Raw genomic sequence first — 22,936 nt, forward strand, 5'->3', positions numbered from 1 at the left:
AACATCAATTTAGAAAGAAAAAAAACTTTAAGTAAAATATAGAAATGAAAGTGTAAGAAAATGTAAAAAAGAAATAACATAACTTACAAACGAGGAATAATTGAGAAAAATAAAAACAAATGAAAGTTGAAGAGTAATATGGAAACATGAGAACATGAGAACATAAACATAAGATTAACATTTTCAAAAAACATAATAAGACAAACAATACACAATGACGAACGCGAAAATCACCCAAAAGACATAACAACATCAACAACATGATGAAACAATACAAAACAAAACATGATAAAAATAAAAAAACACCAACAAATAGAAAGTAGGAGAGAAAAAAGTAAAACAAAATCAGCGAACACAAAACAATCTCAAAGGGAAAAACAACAAGACCAAACCAATCCATCGGACAAGTGAAAATATAGAACACAGACAAACTTGACTAACGAACGAACCATCGGAACGAAACAACGCGGATTTCTTTCAAGTGGGAAAGACAAAATTAAGAGCCAATTTGTTTTAAATAATTAGTTAAATAAAGGCATTACTTCATTTTTGCCAAATGCGAATAAGTCGCACACGCGTACGATTTTAACATTTTTAGCCAATTAGGATTGTTCTTGTGGGGGAAGAAATGGGGGGGCACATGTTTTATAGCTTAAACTTTAAGCACTTGTTTTCTCTTTCTCTAATTGTTATTACAAAGCGGAAAGGATATACGAGTTCATCTATTTTTCTCCTTCTTCACTCACTTTTTCCCGGACACTCGGTTCTCTTTTTAGTGTAATTTGCGTTTAATTTTGCTTGGCTTCTCTAGAGGTAAACACGTTGTATATTAGAGATATAATTTTGTTTTTGGAACTCTCTCTCTCTCTCTTTCTCTGCATTAGTCAAGCTTTCTCGTAAAGGAGGACACGACCTGGAGTATAATTTTGCAAACAGCAGCCCCTGAACACGACATCGATTTTCCACGAAACCACACAACACAGCAAGCAACAACGGAATAGAACCACCACCGCACCCATCCCCCACCCCTTGCTTCGGATACAACATTTTGCTTTTCAACCTCCTCTCCCCTTTCGGACAGGGAAAATCGGGCGAAATAATTCAAACACACAAGAGCGGGTTTTTTGTTTGTTTTCTCTTTTTTCTTGTTCGTTTTTGTTTTCGTGTGAATGGTAATTATTAGAGGAGAGGTATTAATTTTCTTTTCCACTTTCTTCTGCGTTTTGTTGGTTCGATTTATAATAAGCGCTGCTCTTTGCTGATGTTTTTTTCCCTGCCCTCAAAAAGACTCGCCCCTACACCCTACACACTGCGCTGCTGCTCCCCCATGTTTCTTCCGAAGTCCCACAGATTAAAGAACACAAAGGAGAGCCGGGGGAGAGCGGGTTCTTAATTAAAAAAAAGAAAAAAATCATATTACTGGTACATGTAAAAAACACACACACGCACTCTCCTCATTTGTTTCTCTCTCAGCGTAAAACGGAAGGGTAAAAAATACAAATTCTGGAATGGAACAGTAACAGTTTTTCTTCTTTTCAAGAGACCGTGGATATGACACACTCATACCAACAGTGTGGGTGCGCATAAATGGGGGATGGCCGCAGTGTGTATGAGATGGTAAGATGCAGGTGGAGAGTGAGGGGAAGAGAGCGCATTAATTCAAAACGTGTAGGATACACGCCCGCACACACACACGCACGACTCGATGATGTTTTCCGTATTTTGTCACTCTCCTCTAAATTTCATACGCAATTAGATTCGCGTTCACGCACGACCACAAAGCACACACGCTTGAACACGGCGCGGCACGGGTCTGTGTTGCGCATCAGAGGACGAAAAAGCTTCTCAGTGGGATAGATTTGTTGGCATTAGAATACTGAACACTCCTTTGTTTTGCAAGCAATGTGCGTGACACAGTGTGTGCGTGGAAAAACAGTTTACGGCGAAATGGGGGGGAAAACGACGCTCCCTATGCCGGAAAATGGAATTAACATCCCTGCCTTAAAAACTAGGACATAACACCACCTCTCTCTCTCTCTCGCTCTCCTTTAAGGATTTGGAGCTCACACTGAATGCAACACGCGATCTTTTTTTTTAATAAATACAATTGTCTTTCTCACATCACACACACACGTGCATTTTCTGTGTGATTCTGATGTAAATGCTTGCGATTTTGTTTGTTTCCCTTGATCCTTTTCACTTAAGCTTTCTCATCTATGATGGACAAACACACACACACCAACTACCGATGTCCAAGGACAACGTTGGATTGTGTGAGATGGAGTTTTGTGTCAAAATAGTGTGTGTTGTGTGGACACTGATCTGATCTTCAACTGGATCTTTAAAATACACCGTGTGGTTTTGCTCTTAAATCCTCTCCATTTTGTGTTGGTGGAGGTTTGTTCAAGTGTATTTTGTTGCGTGTATAACGTGTGTGTGTGCGTTTGTGTTCGTTTCGTATGATGGTGGTGGTGACGATGAATAAATGGTGAGAATCTTCCGAAGAAGAGTAGCGCGAAACACAGAGCCAAAAGGGGATGATGATAAAGAGGGTGTTGTAGCACGTATTACAATATAACAATGAAGAACGGTTAGGGACAATTAGGTTTTGTTTTTTTTTTTCAGTGGAACCAACACGGCCCACAAAAAAGCGCCTATATTTGTTTCTCTGTCTCCGGGAAGGAAGTGCGTTTTTTGTTGCTTTTTGAAAACCGTTGCAGCTTTCTGTCCTCCATTTTTATGCTGCTGCTTGCGTACAGAGAACAAAGCAGGAGGGAGGGACACACACACACAACAAGTGACAGTTGTATAGAAGAACGAGGGAGTGTTGTCGCGCTGGTTTTGATGAATGAATGGGACAGTGGAAGAAAGCGAGTGGTTCCGGGGAGAGGGAGGCGCAGGGGCTGTTGCTGCTGCTGCTGCTGCTGTGGGGGATGGTGATGACTTTCACAGGGCTCGCGGCGGCGCGCACGCAAAACGATACACCCAAGACACCAAAAGCTGCTTAGTTCTCGTCAACCTCAGCCTCCTGCTCCTCGTCGAACTCGGCGTCCTCGTCGGCGGTCGCCTCCTGGTACTGCTGGTACTCCGACACCAGATCGTTCATGTTGCTCTCCGCCTCGGTGAACTCCATCTCATCCATACCCTCACCCGTGTACCAATGCAAGAAAGCCTTGCGGCGGAACATAGCGGTGAACTGCTCCGAGATGCGCTTGAACAGCTCCTGGATGGCGGTCGAGTTGCCGATGAAGGTGGCCGACATCTTCAGTCCTCGCGGCGGAATATCACAGACGGCGGTCTTGACGTTGTTCGGGATCCACTCGACGAAGTAGCTGCTGTTCTTGTTCTGGATGTTCAGCATCTGCTCGTCCACCTCCTTCATCGACATGCGGCCGCGGAACACGGCTGCCACCGTCAGGTAGCGACCGTGTCGTGGATCACAGGCCGCCATCATGTTCTTCGCATCGAACATCTGTTGCGTCAGCTCCGGCACGGTCAGCGCGCGGTACTGTTGCGAGCCGCGCGACGTCAGCGGCGCGAAACCGGGCATGAAGAAGTGGAGACGCGGGAACGGCACCATGTTGACCGCCAGCTTGCGCAGATCGGCGTTCAGCTGACCCGGGAACCGCAGGCAGGTGGTGACGCCGGACATCGTCAGCGAGACGAGATGGTTCAGATCGCCGTACGTCGGTGTGGTCAGCTTCAGCGTGCGGAAGCAGATGTCGTAGAGAGCTTCATTGTCGATACAGTACGTCTCGTCGGTGTTTTCGACCAGCTGGTGCACGGAGAGGGTAGCGTTGTACGGTTCGACCACGGTGTCCGACACCTTCGGCGACGGCACGACCGAGTATGTGTTCATGATGCGGTCCGGGTACTCCTCGCGGATTTTCGAGATCAGCAGCGTGCCCATGCCGGAGCCGGTACCGCCACCGAGCGAGTGGGTCAGCTGGAAGCCCTGCAGACAGTCGCAGGATTCGGCCTCCTTGCGCACCACGTCGAGCACGGAGTCGACCAGCTCGGCACCCTCGGTGTAGTGGCCCTTGGCCCAGTTGTTACCGGCGCCCGACTGTCCGAACACGAAGTTGTCCGGGCGGAAGATCTGTCCGAATGGGCCGGAGCGGACCGAGTCCATGGTACCGGGCTCGAGATCGACCAGCACGGCACGCGGCACGTACTTGCCACCGGACGCCTCATTGTAGTACACGTTGATGCGCTCTAGCTGCAGATCTGAGTCGCCGTGGTATCCACCGGTCGCATCGATACCGTGCTCATCGGAGATAATTTCCCAGAACTGTGCAGAGAGAAAGAGACGCAAAGAAAGGGAAGAAGATAGGTTAATAATTGTGACACATTTGAAGAGTTTCAAATGGTAGCAGTACTTTTGCTCATGGAAATGTCGAAGAAGGAGGAGTGAAGGTAATAAGATAGGCGACTGTAATGCCTCTTTCGCCCGATGACTCATCCAATGTTACACGCTTACGACACACACGTTCGTCAGGACAACTTCAGCGACAGGATGAGTCACACCATTATGTATCCGGAAGTATACAACCCCTCAATCCCTCTTGATTTATTATGTACCTCATGCACCAGGGATAGTAATTGATTTCCGCTCTTCTCTTGCATATTTTCCCTCTTTCGGACGGTCACCATGTGGTTCAAAGGACGTTGGTTCTTTGTGTTCATCGAGGGCAAAAGTATTAAAATTCGTTGAAACATAATAGCCCCAAAAACGCGTCGTTTCCACCCATCGTCTGGTGAATATTTCATCATCCAATGGCGCGCGACGGAGACGGCGAGACTGTTGCTTGTGGCGACAGTGGCCAATCGCAGGAAGTGGTCAACATTGGAGGTACAGAGGAGCATGTAAAAAGCCTTCCAAATGTCCTTTTGTGTGTATTTGTGAGTGTTCGTCCGTGTGGTAGGTAATCAAATCACCAAAAGTAGGACGTAAAGCAGAGTGTATGACGCAGAGCACCGTGTGGCGTCGTGCACGAAGGTTGGATCAATATACTCTCTTTTCCTGTGTTTCGCTCTTCTCTCCAAGTTGAAATAGCGCATTTTGGGGCCCAATCTGAGATTCAAATCGAACCCTGTACACGTCACAGAGAGCACAGGACGAGAATTTTGGAGAGAACTGCTAAATGGCGCATGCTCCACCAGAGAAAAAGGACGCGTTTTACCACGCACCGAATGTATGGTGGCCATGAAGGGGGGTTGTTGGAAGAGATTCAGGACGATGAACTTTCCCCTTTTCCATCCTCCCCTGAGGTCCCCCCTACTCCACCACCACCAAAGGTGGTCACAAATCGAGGGTGAGTCATCGTGTGTCTCGAGGACTTTTTCACTGACCATTTTCGAACAGCGACATTCTGTCGCAAGGTTCTTAATTCAAGCGTGCGTGTGGAGAGGGAAAAAATTAACTCTTGGCAATCGTTTTTCCAACCCTTTCTCGGGGTCTGTGATTCCTTTAGCTACCAGTAAGAATCTAGCACATTGGATTTGCTATTAGAAAAAGCTAATTAAGGCTAACTGGAAAACGACCCCTGCGTGTCGTAGTGCAAAGAGTATTCACCTTTGGGTCCTTTATACAACTCAGGGCGATTTAGACACCTCACCAACTACCCTCTCTCTAAGTAATGACCGTATTAACTGCCCATTAGTGACCACAATACCACGCGAGACGTCCTCCCTCTTTCTGCGATACAAAAAGGCAAGGAATGATAGAATCATAAAACATTCGATCGGAAAAGGAAAGGGGTGATACGAAGACGACCTCCCACTTCTCTCTCTATTTCGCCATGTGTTACTGACTCCCACCGAAGGTTTGTGTGCTGTAACAAGATAGCCTCAATTCAAGAATGGGTCTTCTGATAAATATCGAAAGAAATACAACACCCCTTACTTAACAATAACTACCAGAGGGTTGTGCGGGGTTTTTTCCCTCTATACAGACGGGAGAGGGTCGTCCGTCGCACGTCTGTTGTGGCAACTGGTTCGCCTGCGCTTACCATGGTAGCAAATTATACGGACTCGTTGCTGCTTTCCTTCTTTTTTTATGTGTACTTCAAGATTATGTTATTTCCTTTCAAAAGCAAAAATACGACGGTCACAAAACAACAGGAAGACCTCATACAAGCGAGGAGCCGTTGGGAAATACAACAGCTGCGGTGGTAAGCAACTTTTTCGACATTTGGAGGAACTCCGAAACGGATATGTGTGCCTTTTTTGTTTAAAAAGTTGAAGTATATTATTCCGTTCTCACAACATTGAAATTGACTGAACAGAGCAGAAAAAAGGCACTATTTTATTTTATTTATTTATGGCCAAAAACCCACTCCACATTTTAACCTCGTACCACACACCGCTACGTTTTTGGAGGGCGGAGGTCTTTTTAAAAAGTAAATATAAGAATTTGGGTACAATTTTTTAAATTTATTTTTCACCCTTATACTCCCCCCCTCTTTGCTATCTTTTTTATGGCACAATGAGCGAGGCTTTCAAATGTTGCGAGGTATTTGCCTGCAAAAAAGACCCCAACAGAGGGATGGTGTGTTGGCACAGAGGCACGAGACGAGAGGCGTCTCGGTCGGATGTCCATAAATGGAGAAAAAATGTGTTCCCACCGTAAAAGCGCACACCACACACACACAAACACATTCTCCGGCGCGCACTCAGGCAAAACGCCCCAGCGTCTCTCACCATACTACGTTAGTCCAAAATTTGCATATAACACACAAACAAATACAACAAAAAAACGAGCGCTGACGTGGCGTTTGGTGCAGAAGTGTGGCGCGAGACTCGACTGTTTGCCGTTTTTGGAGAAGCAACTTCCGAGCTTCGAGTTGAGTGAGCAACCACACACGCTCAACACAGATTTGACTCATATACTTTGATAGAAAAGATTAAGTTTATGTCAGGGTTATTTTGTGCGTTGTTTTTGCCTCTCCAAATCCCACTTTACTCACTTTCCCAACATTATCGCACATTTTTACCTCGCATCACGGCATTCTAACGAGCCAATATACACAGACAGACTTCCCTTTATGATGATGATTTTACTCGTCTGGAGAAGAGTGTGGATGGAGAGGTGGATCCGATCTACCACCACAGTGCCTTCTTTCTCGCGATGATGTCATCTACGGAACGCGATAATTTAGCAGACCCCTCCTCCTCTCCTCCTCCCGTTTACGACACAACCGGTCCTACTACCACACCACGCCCGCTTGTCAACTCAATTGTGCGTTTGAGGCGAGCGCAAATGGAATGTGCATACGCGTCAGACTGACAACACACAAACGCGGGCGGGTGTGGGGAGAGTTGTCGGTGATCGTTATCAATATGACAACATTGCACCACCCTCTCTCTTCATACAAAAATACTGAACTGTTTATTTGTGTGCCAGTAAAATCTAGAACACACCAACCAAAAAAAAAGGCCCGACCAACACACATACCATCACAAGCTCTAGTAGAGGCTCTGCGACAATGTAGTGATCATGAACAGTCGCTGAGGCAAAAAGATGACCCTCTGAAGGCATGACGACCTAAGCACAGCAAGAAAATAGAAATGATTGAGAGAGATTGTCATGTGCCGGGGTCTAGTGTCCCACGTCCACCCCCACCCACCGCTTAGCATATTACGCCACAAAGCAATGCGCACGCAATTAAGGAGAATAAAAACGACTGTGTGTGATGTCACCACAGTTTCTTACTTGATATTCTCGCTGTTACACCACGAGCCTCCACCCGTGTGTATTTAAATGATGGTTGAATGTATTTTGCAATGATTTTTATGTGTTTTAAGTTACAATTCTTGAAAAACTGTACACGCGAAGCGTATTTTTATATTTAAATTAACCTTCACGAAGCAAACGTTGAGCGTAAATTACATGCGCAAGTGTGACAACCGTTGCCTTCTACGCGTGTTTCTCGTATATTTATTATCAAAACCCTCACTTTTCCACCTTCTGCTGCCGATAATGAAAAGAGATTTTTAAGCAGCAAAAACAACGTCCAACACCTTGATAACGCGATGATGTGTTCCAGTGGTTGTACACGTTCACACGAACAGGCTGAGCAGGTTCTCTCGTAAATCACAAAAATAAACACAAGAACGACAGCCACACAAACCAAAGTGAGGGCGCGCGCGATAAGGTGCGCTTTTTTAAAAGGTAGATTTTGCAGGCCTTTTCACACCTCGGCAACAAAATTAGCAAAGGTTAGGCGGCAGCAGCAGCAGCATCGGGATCCCTTTTTGATGCATGTGCATGCCTGGTTTATCGTTAACGGTAAAATCAGATAACGCGACTCTAGTTAGTTCGTCTATTTAATTATAAGATAATAGCACATTGTAGGTGAAAATGGAATTTGGCGACAACGAAAACTGTCATTTGAAAGAAAGAAAAGCAACTCAAGAGTCGTCTCTTCCAAGAGCGAAAGAGGGTGAAGGACTGAGTTTTGATTAATTGGAAGATATCGTCGTCATCACTTCACTCGATCAATATCAACAGATAGTGACCGAAGACTGCCTTCCCTCTCTCTCCGTCGAATTTGTCACTTTCGGAATTAAGTTGGATGTGATTTTCAATGGATTTCTCCTCATTCATTGTGATGATGATGATAAATGTCGCTCAATTATGCGTTTTTTTTTCGGCAATTGCTACAGCAAAGACGAAAAATGGAAGAAATTCCAATGAAAACACCAAAATCATGCACCGACGTTCTTTTTCCTTCCTTTCTCGCTTGCTTTGGGTTCGTCGCACACTTGAGGGGCTTTCCAATTTTTTGAGTCATTCACCACAACAACAACAATGTGGTCATGGTGGGACGCATATTTACACAAAAAAAAAACCCCTCCACAATTTCCTTTCGGAATAAATTTATGGCACGCGGGAAGTGTGCGACTAGGTGAAAAACACTTATTTACTTGGGAAGGGTGTCCCCTCATACATCACTGACACATCCGAAAAGCCCAACCCAAAACAGTGCTCCAAAGAGTGGCATAGATAGGTGTATCGGGGCCTCATCAAGATGAAGATACCGTGTGCACCTGTCACTTTACCCATTTCCCGTGTGTCGGGAGCATTTCAGGAAAATGCATACGAACAAGCCCTTCCCTTTCTCCTTGATGCAATCTTTTGCTCTGTGTGCGCACATACACATATGCGCGGCCATTATTGAGAGAGAGAAAAAGGAGATCCCTTCCTCAAATCTGAAATGCAAACTTCAGTTTCTGCTGAGGAAGAAGATTATGCTTTCCATTTCCCACACAATCGGTCACCTGACCCCGCGCCGGCATGCTAACGTCATCATACACCACTTGGCCGTTTCGTGTCAAATTAACTGCCGAGCAGAGAAAAGAGGTCTATGTTTATCATCAACCACTACCACTTCACGTCGCAGCCCCTCTCTCTTTGCTCTAGGGTGAAAGTCATCGGGCGGACGCATAAAAGCCGATTGCATTTTCAAAAGGAAAGACGTCATCATATCCCCCCGTCCATCACGGAACGGAAAGGAGATGGAATGCTGACAACTACAAGAGGAGGTATTTTTCCTCTTCCCGTGACCCCTCTCTCGTTATGGAGTTTTGGGGTTGCATTTATCGCTCAAAAATAGTTTTCAACAAGCGCTGCTCCCCACAACACCAGATACGGATGAAGGAGTTCTCCCTCTACACACTTCGACGCCACTTTCGGAATCAATTAAGGGTTAAACACACTAATAATTTTCCAACTAGATTTGATTGCACATCCCCCAAACCATCTATTTCTCCTCATCTGCTGCGCACTTGTGCCGCTCCTCGAATGCACGCGTGTGGTACACACACGAACAGAGGAAACAAATCTTCCTCTCCAATTGACCGTGCGCTGGCCGCGGGCCCTCTCCCCCATCTGATATAGGATTGGGCGGAGGAATATAGGAGCAGGAGAAGAAAATGCACTTACCATTAAATTGGAATTTCAAATGCTTCAAACAACTCACACACACACGCGCCTCACTTGTCGGATGCACGAGGCACCAATCAAGGCAATTAGCTAATAATCGCTTCTTATTGCAGCTTATCCTCTCCTCTCTTGGAACGAAACTTTCGGAATTTTCGCCGCCCTTCAAAATTGGCTTGGTGGTGCATCAATTTTTTTTTTATTTACTTTTACCAAACAATCTCCTTTTTCAAAGAAATATTTGATCGAAAAAAGCCATTTCACTCGGTAGTTGCACCTAAGGCCACACGTGGTATGAGGAGACACATGGTTCAGCGGAAATTCTTTCTCTAATTGCCAACTCATGTCTTCGAGGGGAGAACTCAACATTACAGGGTTTCCCACGATTTATTGGTTGGTTCTCATCAATTTTTGGTGGGTTCCCATATTTTTTTGGTGCGTTCCCACGATTTTTTGGTCGTTTCCCAGAATTTTTTGGTCCAATTGTATTGATATCCAATCGGAAAATACCAATAAATTATGGGAACGAACCAAAAATTTATGGGATACGACCAAAAAATCGTGGGAACACACCAAAAAATCATGGGAACTGACCAATAAATCGTGGGAAACCCTGTATGTGTGTGTGCTGTGTATATATAATAATTGAGAAAATAAATTATTGATGCTGCTGCCACTATGCGCCACCCAACGGGCAAACCGGAAACGGATCTAATTAAGAGCAAAACAGGTAAGGAGAGAATTAGAGGAACACACACACAAGCACACACCTTTCTCTTTACACTCTGGAGCTGCAACGATTTGAGACGGTAAGGCTGCCGCGCCGATTACTTCTTCCAGGTGAAATATCGTTTCCGTAGATCAAACACAGGAAAGAATCAAACAAGCGTGACATCGTGCGCGCGTTGGAACAACCTCCCGTTAGAGGAAAAGGCTAAATTGGAACCTATTTTTTTTTGGGTTTCTTATTCGATTTTTTTATATGGCACTACTCCCCGCCATAAATCGAACAAAACAGTTACGAAAGCCCAATTAAACCTCTGGAGGTGGAGTGGTTGTTAATACCATATCAGCCACACATAAAACATTATAAAAAGAACAAACAAACCGACAGAAGAGAGACGTGTGTTGTTGTTAAGAAGATTGTACAGCATGAAGGTTCATAATTCATGGCTTGTCCATTGGTTTTTTTTTCGAGCAGCGGATGTAACATGGCAACGCCGATGCGCTTCATGCACACACATACATCAAAGAGGTGTGTGGTGTGTGGTGCTGTGTCTTACTGGGAACTTGTTCTAATCTAAGTCAAATAGCAACGACCGTTTGCTGTCGGTGAACTGAGGCCAACACTCCCTCAATGTATCGTCGTGGTGTTCCAAAGGGGTTAATCGGGATGTATAATAGTTCTTCTGGTTTTTTTATGAAGTCTCTTTTATTTTCCATGCACGCCTCAATAGTTTTCCATAATCTGTTCTCATCCTCCCTCTTTTATGCTGAAAAGAGTGAAGTGTTCAAAAGACAAAAAAGGAATAGGAATCAATTTGTTCTATACTATGTTGAGACGATGTCTTCTTCGGCTTGAGCCCCCCTATTCGGGAAGAAACCCATATTAAGGGGATAGAGAGCTCATTTAAGGGAAGCAATAGAAAGCATAACAAATATGAAGAAAAGACGTTTTGACCATTATTACACATCGGGCACAACAAAATCAGGAATATTTAATTGCTTCTTCCTGTTGTTGGTCGCCTTCGAATGGTTGAATGATGACTCACAACATAATGGGGTTGTGTTGGATCAATAATAATAGAAATATTTGTTTGCTGAGCATACACAAATGTGATTCATGAACACGGCTTCCCTTCTTCATTTCACCCTTATTACATGTTTCACCATAAAGTAAAAGAGACACACCCTGCTATGGCAACGCAACGAGACACACTGTTTTTTTACAATAAAAAGCAGTAAAATACATGTGTGTTACACAGTCGCCAACAACGCGTATTCATACATACAAAACATGACAGCTTCAATATGTCAACTGATCGCGTTCGATGTGTGCCGACTTCCACCGCTAAAAAATATTATTCGAACCAGTTTCCTTATGCATATGCTGCCGCTTGTTTTAAGACTTTGGTAAAACTTTCTCCCTTGTAAGGGATACACAACTTCTTGGATATCTTTTTCGCCATCTTTCGGGACAGCGTTTTCAATAGTTCAATTGGGCGAAGCGGGAAACAAGAGACATGTTATGTTGTACATGTTTTCCCCATTCCCATCATCGATTTATGCCAAAAGCTGAAATGCGATGACAACGATGAATTGCACGCCTTTTTCGATTTCGATCCATCCCCCCATGTTGTTTGTCGTCTTCGTGGTGGTGCTTTTGATTTACTTTCACCTCACAGAGTAGATCATTCATCCATGACGTGATTTCTTCAAATAATTGATAGGCGGAACAGCCACATACGCTGACTGTGCCTTTCTCTGTGTGTGTGCGCAATTTATAAAATAAAAGATTATATAGAAGCTGTAAAAAAGGAAATTAATGCATCCGTTACGGGGGAATAATCATTTAGCAATGTAATCTCCTTTCTTCTCACTCTTACCATGAGAAATCTATGTTGAATATTTCAATCATCTTTACCCACGTACAAGTACACTCTCTTCACAATTGAATTTTGCATACCCAATCATCATCGCACACGCTACTTGAGTGTGCCTGAAAATCTCAATCATCAGTTGCGAATTCCAAGGCGTTCCCTCCTCTTCCGTTTTGCTGCACTTGCAGTCTTGTTTTTTTGTTCCGCGCACTGTTGCCAAGGAGAAAGGGGGCCTCTTCCATCCAATAAATATTGGCTTTTTCTTACATCAAGGGCCACCAACACCACAGCACAAATGGAGCAAGGAGGGAAAGATTATTGAACATAAGAAAGAATTCCACTAACCACAGAGGAGCACGCCACAGCGGCCAAGGGCTCATGCTTCGTTGAGTGAGATAATCGGTTTATTTAAAAAGCAATATTCATCCTGCCTTTTTCATCCCCTCGTCCCATACCTCGCAAGGAGTGTGTTTCCTGTTGTGGATTTTTGCATCTTCTCTTCTTTTTTTCTGTGCCGCTTCGATAACTGCTGCTATTCAGCACTCAGACTTGTATAACACGCTTTGTGAGTAATTTTGCAACATTTCGCAGACAACTTGGATTAAGCGAGGAGATGGAGAAGGAGAGGAGAGGTTCAATGGCAGACAAACCAGTCCCGGACATGTTCAAGATTCAAGTATGCTCTTCTTGGCCATCATCATCATCATCATCATCATCATTCCCCAAACCGTTTTGTGCACCCTGATACAACATCACGTGTGTGAGCATATGAATCAAACCCTTTCTTAAACGCGAAAAGGCGATTTCAGAACACATGCGCACATGCCGTGCACTGGCCCCTCGTGCAAAAAGCCGGTAAAACATGCGCACTACGTAGAAGGTAAAGCACACACACAATCCCGAGCCGGCATGGCATTTGCAGACAGACGATGAAATGATTCTTCTTGTCGACGATATAATTTGAGTTATTTTTCGTGTCTTCCGGAGAGGGAGAAGACCAAAGCGAAAAATATTGCAGCAATTTATATCGCGTCTGTAGGGGACATCTCATCCACACAATTTGTTTGACGCAAGTTGATGACGTATTATTGGTCTACAAAGTGATTTTCGGGGATTTTCCAATTGGGATTCTTGCTCGCTTTCACTCTAATAGGAAAAAAATAAGAGGAGGTTATTTGTAATACAATGACGTCCGTAAACACTTCTGAAAATGCTTTTCTACAAATTTTTAGGGGTCGTCGCAGGTGCTTCTCCCACCCTCCTTCGTGGGGAAAAAGAAGGGCCAATGTTTAGAAAAAAATGCCGTCAAAACTGTGCGCGCTTGTTGCTCTATTTTGATCGCTTACTCAAGCAAAAGTCCCAGGAAAAAGACGCCCGCGGATCCCACATCAGAAACACCGAAAAGAGAAGGTAAACGAAGCGTCATGGGACACCACACCACGCCACACTGCAGCTGGTGCCGCACGAAAAAGGTGTTTGTTGGATGGCAAGTACCCACACCAGCACCTTCCAAAACGGTGTGTGCTGTTTGTGTTCCCATTCCCACGGAAAATTCAGAAAAGCAAAACATTGGTTTGAAGGTACCCCGAGGTGTGTGTGTGTGTGTGTAAAAATCGTGCCAAATCAAACTCTACTTAGCCACATTTCAATGGTTTTAATGTACCGGCGGAGTGTGAAAAGAGAAACTCCCCTGATGATGTCCCAGAAAGTTCACATCTCCAATCTGGTTTTTTGGAGTTATTCTTCTCTTGGAGGTGGATTAGCGAAGTCTAACACTCTGAGGGAGATACCCACGACATTGGAATATTTAAAAACGAAGGTTCCCATCACCGCCTCCCGATAACGAGAAAAAGCGCTGGTTGGAAAAGCACATCCAAAAACGAGATCATCAAAATGGAAAACCCGGTACAGAGCACTGACGCCGAAGAAAAATAGGTGATCTCTCTAAGGGTGGAAGGTTAGGGTCAGATATTTCTTCGCTTGTTGGGAAAAATTTCCCGCTAGCTTAACTTAAGAGGAGACCTTTTTATTCTCCCACACCAAATGGAAATGATAAAGAGTGAAGATTGGGTGCAGGAGCGAGGCCCGTTCGCTTAGAGAGATGATACGAAGAAAGCCATCACCATCATCAAGAAAACCTCTTTCTCTGAAGCTTTCAGCTGAAGCGCAGTGATGACAGAAAGGTCAGGCTCGTGTCGGGAAGGAAAAAAAAGTTGATGGATCCCACCAATACACCAGGGGTCCATTCCAAAATGGGTGGAGGAGATTATGGTCAGTCCACACCACCACCAACACACTCCATGACATTCCAAAGCCTTTCATGCCCTCTGTGGAGAGAAGTCACAATATCCCGTGGGGCATGTACACTATTTTATTATGGTCCGAGACAAACGGGATTAAGCGGATTTGAGTTCTCTTTGCAAGAGACGCCATCAACAAAGTTTGCTCTGTTTCGGAGTTGACGGTCCACACACAGATGGTCATCTATTTCCAAGGAGCACAACTCTACATGGAGCTAGAATTTCAATTTCACATCATCACTATTCTCCTTTGCTTATTTTCTCTGTTTTCTTATTCCATTCTAAGGCCGCAAGCGGAACAGAATTAGACACACGACAGCTGGCCAGACCAACACAGATCGTTTTGTACATTACCTACACATTTGCTGCTCCTTCCCCCCATTACCAACATCCGGGGTCGAAGGCACACACAGGTCTTGAAGCTCTTCAGAATGGGCCTCTCTGTGAGCCGTCGCCCATCATCATCATAATGCCGATGACGTTCAAGTTGTTCAACCCGTCCAAAGACTCACTCTGCTGCGTTGCATTGAAGCAGAAGAACGGCTAGAAGATCCAAACTGCACACAGCAGAGCAACCACACAAACACCTCACGAAAAAAGGGTTAAGAGAAGATGGTAGTGGTAAAGTCTGAGAGCGCCGTTCGTCCAAAACGAACAAAAAGAAAGAAGCATGTCAGACCACGCGCGCGCCTGCAGGTTGGGGAGTTGAGAGAAAGTACAGTTATATTTCCCCCTTTAGGATCGCGCGCCTTCCATCAACCGTTCTTCCCACCCGTGTGTGTCCACGGAACGAACATGGGGCCAATGAAACGTGGCGGCTGCGGCGGCAGCTGCTTTTACGCCAGAAAAGACGACGACGTGGCGCAGCAGCAGTGCTGCCGGCTTTGCGCGTTCTTCTTGCGCACACGTCGGGAATGAGGAATCGCTACACGCCTCACTGGCTAACTAGCCTGCGCACCATCCCCCTTTTTCCTTCCCTCCAACGGGTTTGGGAGAGAGAGAATTGGACAGAGATTTTGCGCCACACACACACACACGTTTGCTACAAGCGCGGAAAAACGGGATCCACGCCAGCGTGTGCGCCCCCTTTCGAAAAACGACATTCCAGAGGTGGGGCTGCTCCCGGTTAAAGAAAAGCAGCCCACACACCCAACCCACTTGCGCGCGTGTATGCGCGCAAAAGGGAAGTATGAAGGTGGGCTTCCTCTGGCTGGGCACCTCAAACCCTTCTAAAGCCATTTAAAAAAGAAACAAGCTCGTGTAGCAAAACGGCCACATTCCATTGTCCCCCGCGGCCGTGGGATGATAGTGTGGAGGAGGCGTGGGGTGGCAGTAGTTGGATGTTAAGGCCACCACCCTGCTTTAAGGTCTACCCCATTTCTCCCGCGATCGTGTGTAATTCGTATGCCACATTTGGCCTTCTTCTAATCTTGAACACGCTGCTTTTCTTCTGGCTTTTATGTTTTATTTCGGAAGCGCGCGCGTGCTGTCTTTTCTTTTGCGCGAATCTCGCTCGCGTGTTCCCTCTTTTCATTTGTGCAAATTTTATTTAGCGAAACGCACGCGCTCTCTGTCTCGCCCTTGCTTTGCTCCCGTTTTGGTAGTTGCAGATTTGCGCAACTGTTCGCATAAAAAAGTGTGCGCGAAGATGACGACTTCCCGATTTAGGGCACCGCACACACTAGCGCGGCTTTTTCTTCTGCTTTTCGTGTGCTTGGAGCAAAAATACCTAAAAGTGCAAGAAGAAGCATTAAAAGAAAAGCGTGTTACTTTGGCAAAGGCGAGTTTAATTTGAAATGCGCATCATGAATTACCTTCCAGGTAGGTCGTGTCTTTGCGTGGACTTGGTTTTACTTAATCCCCTGCGCTTCCCTGGGGAGCGAGCATTAATCATTTTCATTCGAATGATCGCTGTTCGTGGAGGAATTCAATCCTCTCTCTTGATCCCCCCATTGCCATTGCTTCAAAAGCGTAGCAAATCAGCTCCAATTCGACCGTTTTCACAGTTAGATTTGTGCTTGAACTTGTGCCTAATCGAATTGCGATTTTCATCACCCCAACCAGCCGCCGCCCGCCATACTCGCCTTCACGAGTGGCGTGCGTTTTCCGGTCCAAAATCCGAAATGCAGCACACCGCATGGTTGCTGCTGCGTGTGAAAAACGTGGTGTGATTCGATTTTTCTTCCGCAAGAAGGAATACACACAGTTCACCAAAGCGTCCTCGAAACGTGATCATGCCGACAGTTGAAGGCTAACGGTGATGGTGGTGGTGGTCGTCATCCACACACACTCACACACCTCGATGAGAAATAGAGCAGACGGTCCTAAATCCAAGACCCGTTGAGCAGGCACAGTGAAGTGTACACCAACGGGAGAAGGTAAAAGAGCCACACGTTGTGCTACGAAAAACAGTACTAGGAAGAAAAGCGAGGCCCCCCGTGCTTCAAAAACGGATTACGGATTAGAGTTTCCCTCTGCTGCGTGGCAGCTAAAATTAGAGAGAATACACCACACGAAGGAAAAAGGTTTACACCTTCTAGGTGCGTGCGGCGTCTGCTGTTGCTGCCTGGATGGAATTAGAACCTTCACACAAACCCCCCGATAGAGAATGCGTGTGGTGGTGTTTTTTGTGGGTTTTGATGGTGGTGGAGCTGTGGCTGGCCTAGCCAGGGAAAGACACAGCATGATCACATCACAACCCAAGGCGCGTCATCGTCGTGCCGAGGAAGCGCTCACAGATCCGTTTCCCCAAAAAATGGAGGAAAAACGTTTCCTCTGACAACGTCAAACCATTAACACCCAACATGGTTGCCGTCTCGCGTCTTCGATTTAAAAAAAAAATACACAGGCCTTGGGTGTGTGCATTTCCTTTTCCAACACGATCAAGATCAACATTCACCGCCCCACGGAACGTCTAAAAGGAAGAAAACATGCTGTGGCTGGCAGCAGGCTGTCGGGGTGATACTTGACAAATTGACACCATTTGGGGAGAACACGGAACACCACGGTCTGCGCGCCTCTTCTTCTGTGTGTTCTTTTGCCTTCTATTTAGAGAAGAAAGTGTTCTTTTCCACTCCCCGGCTGGCTCGTCGTTGGCTTTCCTGCCCTTCTTCTAATTTTAGCTTCGGAAAGCAATCGATTTTCGAATGGAAAATGTTTAATTGCACTCTTCCCCTCCCCGCTGGCTTGCGTGTTGCCCCAACCGAGAGGGAATTAAAAATATCTGTGTCTTTGGTCGTAAAATTTAACGGGAAAAACGGTTACTCCCGCCGAAAACGAGCTGCGAATGGAGCACAACCGTCGTCATCGTCGTTGGAGCGATTTTTACGGACACCCCTCCTCCTCGACGAGGAAGGTTAATTGTTGGGGGATTGATGGGGAGTGCAGGGGGAAGAGCAAACACGGAAAAGATCGTGCATTTTTCATTTAGGGGAGGGGAAGCCAATGTGAAATTTGATCTGAAAACGATCCGAATTTATCTTCTGTCATTGATATATGTTGTTGCTCGCTCCTACGCTGCTGCTTGAATAGAGAATTCAAATTTCACATTTTTTGCTTAAATAACCCCGGTTTTAGTATAATATTCATTTCTACAGCAATTTTCGGTCGAATTTCAACCAACGCCACGGGTGTAACACACCGTAGCGTTACCTTGCGTCACGAATGTAACGCCCGCCGCCCGTTGGGCTTCAAAACATATTCCAAAATGACAGTTACAGCAGCGCAGGGCGATCACAAGCGTATCACCATCTGCCGCCGCCGCCGCTTGCTGTGCACAAACACACGCGCCATCCCCGTGCTGATGGTTTGAATTTAACGGAAACTTTTGCGTACAAACGCACACAGAAAGAGGGGAACAAAAAGGTACGCCGCCGTGCGCGCACACGGGCCCGACGGCGTTTTCAGACGAGGATCGACACACTCATACAACCGTACACACAAAGCGGCGTTGAGAGCGTTATCGGCGAAATGTGTGTAATTGTTTTTTTTTTTTTACGAAATGTGTAACACAAAGCCGGTTGGTTTAGAGAGAGCGCGCGTGCAGTTATTTCAAATGACGGTTTATTAAACGAACCAGCCCTTCTGTGGCGGCGATGATGGCTGGAATTAGAGATCGGAGCAACCGTTGTCGTACGCACACACTTTCAGTGGACGTAAAAATGTCTGTGTGCGCGTTTACTCATGTATTTGTTATTAAGAGCCGCCAGAGCTGAGGCCTCATTCCAAAAAGAAGGTATTTTGATCCTACCTATTCTGGAAATGTTGTTCAAACATGGCTGACTATCAATGCGTCTCTCTTGGTTCTTCAATTTCCATTTCATCGTCCAATACACGCAGCAGTCATGCTAAAATGCTAATTCCCGGCTCCACGATCCGGACTCGATCTTTTAAGAATGATCCCCCACAAACGAGATCCGCCGGGGCAATTCTTGAATTAATGATCTCTTTTATTCTTATTTTGCTTGGCGCGTTGGCAAAAGCGGGTTTTTGATGCTTCGGGGCTATTTTTTTCTTGTTTTCTTCTCACCCAGGGAGTGCGAATCAGACTCTAAATGCGGAGTGTGTATGTTGCAATATGAGGCAATTTTCTTGTTATTTTATGCTCCTTTTTTTGTTTCTACTTGCAATGCGGGAATGGCTTCCAAGTACGTGGAACGATCGCTAATCGCTCCGCTCGCTCTCTCCTTGGCAACACAACCACAAAAAGCGCCACTAGCTTAGGCTACGCGCTGTTCATTTTTTTAAATTTCAAATTTTAACCGATTCTAACCGTGGTATACGCGCGCCCAGCACGCATACATGTACAAATGCTTCTTTCTATTCCCTTCTTTCTATTGGCCATAGAACTGGCGGCGGCTGGTTTCTGTTCCCCGTTCTCGCTTCCTCTTCCTTTTTTCGCTGTGTTTTTTTTGTTCATAGCATATTCAGGGAAGCCTACAGCACTAACACACACAAAGGCGCACCGACATGAATAGATGAAACATACGCCTCTCCTTCATGTCCGCATTATGTGAAAAAAATGTAACCGTTAATGGAGAGCGCGCGGCTTCAAATTCAAATTACTTCTAAGTGTGCAGCGAGTAGAAATTCTTTAAATATTATAATTCCTCTTTCATAAGAGATGTATTTCATGAAAGAAAAGAGTTTCCTGATGTTCCATCGGTCCAAGCAGCCCTCTAAAAAAAGGGACGCTTGCGCACTCACAACTGCGCCTTCTTCCTTGAACGCTCTCTCCCATCACACCTCAAAAATTCCACCAGTCCTGGGGTGGCCTCTTCAGAGTGTCTCAGCACACACACCTCAACTTTGCAAGTGCCAACCACCAGCCAAGAAACAGGCCCCATCTTCTTCTCCGGGCGAAAGAAACACCGTAAAACGGAGGCAGCAAACAGCAAAAAGAACACTTTTGCCAAAATGGCCGCTCTCTCGCTCTGTGGGGCGAGAATGAAGCACACACACATACACGCCATCTCATCCATCAGGTCATCGGAAGCCTGATCGGTGGAGAAGAACACGGTTGAAAAATTGCACGCTTCTGCGGGTTTTCCCCCTGATTCTCCTCCTCCTGCTGTTTTCCCGATCGCTTTCCAACAGCTTTCATTCTGCTGCTCCAACACCAGCCGCGGACTAACAACTCTTTTTTACTGTATCTCTGGACTACATGCAGTAGAGGCTGGGTCTGTGTGTGTGTGCTTTTTTCGTGCAATTCCTGTCTCTTCCCTTCTGCCAGCCCTCCGATGCTCTTTCCGGTGTACAAGACAGCCGCAGAGAAACAACAGCAAACAAAAAGGTTAACAAACGCAATGGGGGGGAGGGAAGTGGTGTGGTGGTGTGCAAACCGGAAGTGTTTGATTGAAACACACAGAGCCGGTCGGCGGTGTTGGGGAACACGAGAGAAACAGTGGAGGCGGCCACGGCATTAACGTCAGCAGTTTGGCACACTTGTGCCGCATTTCTCCCTCTCTCTCTTTTACTCTTGTTGCATTGCATGATCTCATCACACACCGCGGAAAAAACTTAGTTTTAGCTAAATTTGTAAAAGGTGTGACACACAATAGAGCACCTTTGAACGATTTGAAGGAAGAAATGCATGTTCTGTCTCTTTCGCTTGCACCGATTCACCGACGCACACACACGCACGGAGCGGTCCAGAGTGGCTCATCATACAGAAAAAAAGAACTTGTCCACACACCGCACGGGGTCACACACTCCTCTCACTCACATCTCCTCATCCTCTAGCAGTGCGACCATTTTGTCCATCAAAATCTGTCTTTTCTTTTGCTTCCACGTGCCCACACAATAAGGCCCCGCGAGAAGTAGAGTTCATTAACTTTTCTCACACAAGCTGCGGCATCGAAAAGTTGGCCAATTTTCCCACAAGCACACACACACACCGCACACACTCCGCCGCCAATTAAAGCCTCTTCACATCCTCCTTCTTCCCAGGGCGCTGGCCGGCCGACGGCAGTCGCTTCCGGGACATTTTTGCACACACATGCACACACACAGACACACTTTTCATCTCATCACCGTCCACGGCAGACACGCCACTTACCTTAGCTCCAATCTGGTTTCCGCACTGGCCGGCCTGAATGTGGACGATTTCTCTCATTTTGACGGTGAAGTGTTTTTTATCGAGGCTTTCGCGAAGAAAATGTGCACTTGGGCGCGCGGGACGGTTCGTTCACCTAAATTCGGGGAACAAACAGCAAGGTTCACACTGAGACAAACACCACACACACGCTCGCTCTGGCTGCTGAGGACAGAAATAGGGAGGACACACGTCTGCTCTGCTCGACGAAGACACACGAAATGAGCTTCTCGGAATCGAAGGTACTGCTTTTTGCTCTGGAACAACGCCCCGTCGTACGCTTTATATTAACGTGCGGTGCGGTTACCCCGCTTTCGCACACCGTTCCACTACACGCAGCGGGCGATGGTGCTCTCGCTCTCACGCACACACTCGCACACGCGCCCGCGAGAGCGCGCTGACGGTGTGACGTGGTGTGATGGTGTACGTACGTACGTGCGCACACACCTACGGGCCCCCGCCCGTACGCTCAACGTGTAGCCGAATTATCGATTTTTAGCCATTGAAGGAATGGAATTTTCCACCGCCGGACACGTTTTGTGCTTATTTTCAATCTGTTTTTTACACTTATGTTAGTGCTGCTGGATTATAATGACGATTTGTCAGTGTAAAATGATCGATTTGATTCATTCGGAAGGCGCGTTTGGCTCGAGAGGGAGAAGGGTGCGCACGTGTGCGCTGGTGTGCGTGATGCCTTGCGCTCCGGTACGCAGGCTCGCACGCACACACCGGTACGGCAGTGCCGGCAAAGCCGGTGCGAGTGTGTGAGTGAGCTAGTAGAGGGTGAGCATTACAGTTGAGTGCATAGTTGTAGAAACGTTCAACGGGGGGAAAAATAAGAAGTAAAGTGTTTTTTTTTTGCGTTCGGGGAGAAAAGGCCATTTTTGGTGATTTATTTTTTGCTTTCAATATTTATTGTTGGCTTATTTTTATTATTATTTGTGGGAAGTTAATTTTTGTTTTTTTTTTGTTAATTTTTTTAATATTGATTTTATATGGTGGTGAGGTCTTCTAGTTAAGCCCTCAAATTACTTATTATGTGTGTAATAGGTCAGCAAATGGAATTATTTCACAAGGTCATTTTTGTTTAATTTATTGAGTAAATTAATTATGCGATGAATTATTGTCGCAAAACACTGATATTAAGCCTCATATCACTGAGGTCATATCATCTGTTGTGTTCCACCTTTGAACAAATTTATTATTTTACAATCTTTTTATCATAAAATGCATAATTTTTCATCGTTTCGGACCAAACACCGAATCACATCATATGCATCTCCAACATCCTTAACATGCCCACAGCCAGCGACGTTCGAGCCCCATCGTGCTGCAGCATAACCGTGGACAGTCCCAACAACAACAAACCAACCTCCGCACAGGCAAAACAGTGGGTTTTTATCCCTCCTTCCCCTCGTCTTGGAATAAGGCAGGCCTACACCACTGCTGACGAACTGAGTCTGCGTACCAGACGGCCGAGAGATATGATTTAGGAGATTTA

General features: G+C 45.8%; 1 protein-coding gene across 1 annotated transcript; it reads right to left on the reverse strand.

The window, feature by feature from the left end:
• Window positions 1-859: 859 nt before the first annotated feature.
• LOC120960008 (tubulin beta-1 chain) lies at window positions 860-21,709 on the reverse strand. Its single transcript, XM_040383859.2, has 2 exons — window positions 21,400-21,709; window positions 860-4,291 (listed from the first exon to the last, which is right to left on the reverse strand). The coding sequence occupies exons 1-2, from the start codon at window positions 21,454-21,456 to the stop codon at window positions 3,005-3,007; spliced, it is 1,344 nt and encodes a 447-aa protein (XP_040239793.1). The 5' UTR covers window positions 21,457-21,709; the 3' UTR covers window positions 860-3,004.
• Window positions 21,710-22,936: the final 1,227 nt, after the last annotated feature.

The sequence above is a fragment of the Anopheles coluzzii genome, chromosome 3 (genome assembly GCF_943734685.1).
Source record: "Anopheles coluzzii chromosome 3, AcolN3, whole genome shotgun sequence".
NCBI classification, from domain to species: domain Eukaryota; kingdom Metazoa; phylum Arthropoda; class Insecta; order Diptera; family Culicidae; genus Anopheles; species Anopheles coluzzii.

What these genes read in the sequence shown, in the direction of transcription:
- LOC120960008 (XM_040383859.2), bottom strand. Translation starts at nt 21,456, where the DNA reads ATGAGAGAAATCGTCCACATTCAGGCCGGCCAGTGCGGAAACCAGATT. An exon ending in GAAACCAGATTGGAGCTAAG is followed by an intron (nt 4,292 to 21,399) that starts GTAAGTGGCGTG and finishes CTCTCTGCACAG; the next exon opens with TTCTGGGAAATTATCTCCGA.